Source organism: Limulus polyphemus, unplaced genomic scaffold (genome assembly GCF_000517525.1).
Source record: "Limulus polyphemus unplaced genomic scaffold, Limulus_polyphemus-2.1.2 Scaffold892, whole genome shotgun sequence".
Classification (NCBI taxonomy): Eukaryota; Metazoa; Arthropoda; class Merostomata; order Xiphosura; family Limulidae; genus Limulus; species Limulus polyphemus.
Genome location: NW_013666502.1, coordinates 196,841 through 201,497, shown reverse-complemented (window position 1 = coordinate 201,497; position 4,657 = coordinate 196,841). Strand labels below are relative to the sequence as shown.

The window sequence follows — 4,657 nt, the reverse complement described above, 5'->3', positions numbered from 1 at the left end:
AATACAATGAATTAGCTAATGTAAATGAAATGTCTATTGTAGGTGAAGAAAATATAAAAGTTTAGAAGCAGCTCCGTGATTACTGACTCGGTTCGAAAACTCAAATCATAGGTAAATATAGTTGTTATTTTAAATTTTAGTTATTCTTAAGTCTCCATTGCACAAACTTATTCATCATTAAAAACAATATGAATACAAACGTAATGTATAGTAACAAAGCCTATATCCACACTACCTAAAACAATGTTAGGAAAATGTTACTGATATTTTGACAGTTCCAATAAGCATCAAGCATTAATTTATACGCAGTTCAAAAATATCAAAGTATTCTTTACTTTCTGGATAAGTTAAATTACCATATACAAATCAACTGAATTATTTTGTTTCATTAACATCTTAATCCAGTGACTGAAATTAAAAGTACTGTAAGTTAACTTGGTATGTTACTGTGGGAGTTGATTCAAAATGTAAGTTACCTGGTATGTTACTGTGTGTGTTGATTCAAAATGTAAGTTAACGTGGTATGTTACTGTGTGTGTTGATTCAAAATGTAAGTTAACCTGGTATGTTACTGTGTGTGTTGATTCAAAATGTAAGTTACCTGGTATGTTACTGTGGGAGTTGATTCAAAATGTAAGTTAACCTGGTATGTTACTGTGTGAGTTGATTCAAAATGTAAGTTAACGTGGTATGTTACTGTGTGAGTTGATTCAAAATGTAAGTTAACCTGGTATGTTACTGTGTGTGTTGATTCAAAATGTAAGTTACCTGGTATGTTACTGTGTGTGTTGATTCAAAATGTAAGTTACCTGGTATGTTACTGTGTGTGTTGATTCAAAATGTAAGTTAACGTGGTATGTTACTGTGTGTGTTGATTCAAAATGTAAGTTAACCTGGTATGTTACTGTGTGTGTTGATTCAAAATGTAAGTTACCTGGTATGTTACTGTGTGAGTTGATTCAAAATGTAAGTTAACCTGGTATGTTACTGTGTGAGTTGATTCAAAATGTAAGTTAACCTGGTATGTTACTGTGTGAGTTGATTCAAAATGTAAGTTAACCTGGTATGTTACTGTGTGAGTTGATTCAAAATGTAAGTTAACCTGGTATGTTACTGTGTGAGTTGATTCAAAATGTAAGTTAACCTGGTATGTTACTGTGTGAGTTGATTCAAAATGTAAGTTAACTTGGTATGTTGATTCAAAATAGTTTGCAGAGAAATAAGGTTAAATATAAACATTGTTATATTTTTAAAGGAATGAAAACATTGAGGTACAATTTTGTACAGTGAATTAGAGACGTTTGGTACTTACAGCAGCCTCATCAAAAGTCCATCTGTCTGGAGTTTCGATATTCTTTTTAGTAAGTTCATAGCTTTTAGAGTCGATGTTGATAGGAAAGTTCGCATCCGGTGCTAGGAACTCGCTATATAATATACATAACAGTACATTACCTAATGATCTATTGGTGCTTCGAGTATAATCAGTAACATGAATACTGTATTAACAACTTATATTCTTAATTGAATTTCACGTTGAAGATCGTAAGTAAGCTTTGCCTAAAATCTAATCACCAGCAGGTTGTACTAGGTTGTTTTTATGTAATAATTAACTGTTTGGTATATCAAAAATCTATGAGAAAGTCACCAGTTCTGTGTGTCAAAAATACCGTTGCTGAAGGTAGTTTTTTGTTGGACATATCTGGTACCTTTCGAAGCACTCGCGTGTGTTTCGTTTAAATTTAACTTACGTGACTTGAAATTACTGCGCCATGTCATGACGTGACGTAACAGCTGAAAATGGATAAATACAGCGAGAAGAGCGTTGGTGAGACTGTTGGACCGTGGAACGTCTTTTAACGGTTAAGTGCTAATAACGGAACTAAGATAGTGATTTTCAAGATAGTATCTTCTCAAAAAACTCAGAAAGTAGACGAGGCAAGCTCGTAACTGTACAGATCTATTACCTCCATACAGATTTTAACATGCGTCTTAGTCACCTGGGTGCGGCTAGAACCCCTAAAAGGAAGGCCTGTGTAACTTCACTGAAATTCTCTAAATTGTGGACCTATTTATCTCTTCGCTGAAACTCTCTATAATTCATCAAATCAAGAATCTATGTGTATTTCATTCCCAATTAATTCAGATTATCATTAATTAAATAAATACATCATACATAAACTACAATTAAAATATGATTCTATTTCCGTCGATTTTATAATACTGGAGTGCATCAGGAACACAAAAGGAGTCATTTAATTCCTCAATTTACTTTCGAGAATAAAACACGCCCCCCTTCCACTGATTCACTGGTAAGTCTGAGGGTTCATACCGCTAGAAATCTGGTTTCGATCTCGTAGTGGGCACAGCAAAGATATCCCATGGTGTAAGAAACAAATAAAACACGGTGGAACTAAGTAGCGAACCTAACATACTTAAACTTAGTTCAGACGATATATAAAATCCAATGAAGAACACCTTTGCTAGGCCTAACCAATACTTACATATCTGCACGTCCTTTCACCTTAAAGTTTGCTGCTCTAAGTCAGCCGTCTTTAATCCGAATGACAAACCAAAAACGGTTTAATGGATTAAAGTTTTCGTTTTATTCTTAATTAGGAAAAATGAACACTTAATCACAATAAGTTAACTTAATAGTAATGATAATAAAACAATCCTACCATTAGTTTCATACAGTAATGGCACAATCACCACTTATGCTGTTTGAAATAAATTAGCCAATGAACGTTTGAATGAGGCGTTGTCGTTTTGAATTAAAAGTTCTTTTTTTTTAAATAACCAGTTTCATGAGTTTTAAATTTTTCTTAATCGATGCGTTGCAATTTTAGATATAAATTGAATTGTCGAATAAAAGGCATTACATATTTAATTTTTTTCTCGTGTATCTTTTCTATTGTATTTTGTAATTTTTATAGGAACTTTTAAAGGTAATAACTGCCTTCCCACAACTGGCTACAGACAATGAAAGGTAGTAGAAGTTGAGACGTTGTGCGTGTAAGCACTCAACTCCATAGACTTAATTGGTTTTCCATTTACTGGCTAGTTTAACATCAGCGTTTGGATTTTTGTCTGCTGGTTGGGATATGCCCAACGCATTTGGGAGCTATTACCATAGACAATATCCATTACGACTTTAAGGTGACGACTGGGATTTACAATGGATTTTGTGAAAAACTTCTTAATGCTTATTTCATATGTGTGTATATATATATATATATACAGAGAGAGAGAGAATAATTTTATTACATAAAGTCCAAACTGAAAATGTTTAATCTGTTATGATATTAATATGTTAAAAAATAGGGCCGAAAAACGTCGACTGTCGACATTCTGAAACACCATTATATGACCGCTAATCGACACCTCAAACTTATAGACGTTGTGGTTTTATTTTATATATATTATACTTTACGTGGATTTTGCAAAAAAAACTTCTTAATTCTTATTTTATATTAATTGTTTTATAGTTCTGATTTTGATCGCTTAATAACAATTAATGTAAATAATAGTATTGCAACTATTTATTTCGTTATATAATAACCTAGGATATATTTACACACTCACTTCCATATTTGTTGCACCTTTAGAGGCACGTCCTTTGAATGGACCTGTTTCAGTTCTTGTACGGCATCCCAAAACCTACAAAAAATAACATTCGCTATCTGAAACGAGCAACCTTATTTGAAACTTGCTTACGCTTAGTTAATGAGTTTTTTTTTTAAGCGTTGAATTGGTTCAATGTTTACTAAACATAATTGAATTCTTTGATACAAGACATTAAAACAAGTGTAACCTTTAGCATAAAATTTCGGGCATTTTGACTTTATCAAATGACACACAACCATTTACAGAAATCCAAAAATATGTGAAATTTATTTTCTTCTAGTAAGATTAACGGAGAAAAATAAATTACTGTGAATCATTTTTACTAACCAGACAAAACAATATTTTGTCTTTATGTTTTTGTCATATTCATATTGGGAGTGATCCTAAAGCTCTGACCTCTGACCTCTGATGATAAGAGTCTGTCGTAACAAGAATAGAGTGTAATCATTTAAGATTGTCCAAAACCCGAGAAATGTATATATAGAAGTCTTGAAAACTGAATCAGTAAGTTATTTTATTATTTAGTTCCTGTTGGCTAGCCAAGGTTATCCCTTTCAATACGTAGTGAATAACTGTGTATTAAAATGATACACTTCACATTGTGCTTTTTGTCGACATTAAATATTCTATTAACAAAGGTTGAATCGTTTCAGAAGTCTTTTTTTGTCTGCCCATAATGATATGTCAATTCCTATTTTAATCGTGTCTTTAAATGGGAACTCCAGATGTTTACAGTTGTCTGATAAGAGATATATGAATTCTAATAGTCATAGACTTTTAGTGAAACTAGGAAACGTGTTGCTACTGTAATCTCTAACAATTTATACAAATTGAAAAATAGCTGAAAATCAATTTAATAGAATATAAAATAACTTTAAAAGGTGGACAGAGAAACGGTTGGAAAGTGATGTACTAGATATAAAATAGTTTCAGAAGGTGAAAAAAACGGCTGGAAAGTGATATACTAGATATAAAATAGTTTCAGAAGGTGAAAAACGGCTGGAAAGTGATATACTAGATATAAAATAGTTTC

General features: G+C 32.1%; 1 protein-coding gene across 4 annotated transcripts in view; it reads right to left on the bottom strand.

Annotated features, from left to right (window-relative positions):
- The window catches only part of LOC106461070 (regulator of G-protein signaling 7-like), a 129,978-nt gene that overhangs the window by 7,499 nt on the left and 117,822 nt on the right, over nucleotides 1–4,657 (bottom strand). For all 4 annotated transcript variants that reach the window (XM_022387908.1, XM_022387909.1, XM_022387911.1 and 1 more), the window contains exons 13-14: nucleotides 3,583–3,657; nucleotides 1,313–1,424 (exon numbers count right to left, since the gene is read on the bottom strand). In XM_022387908.1, coding sequence (XP_022243616.1) covers nucleotides 1,313–1,424; nucleotides 3,583–3,657 — 187 coding nt within the window. The remainder of the gene's footprint in view (nucleotides 1–1,312; nucleotides 1,425–3,582; nucleotides 3,658–4,657) is intronic.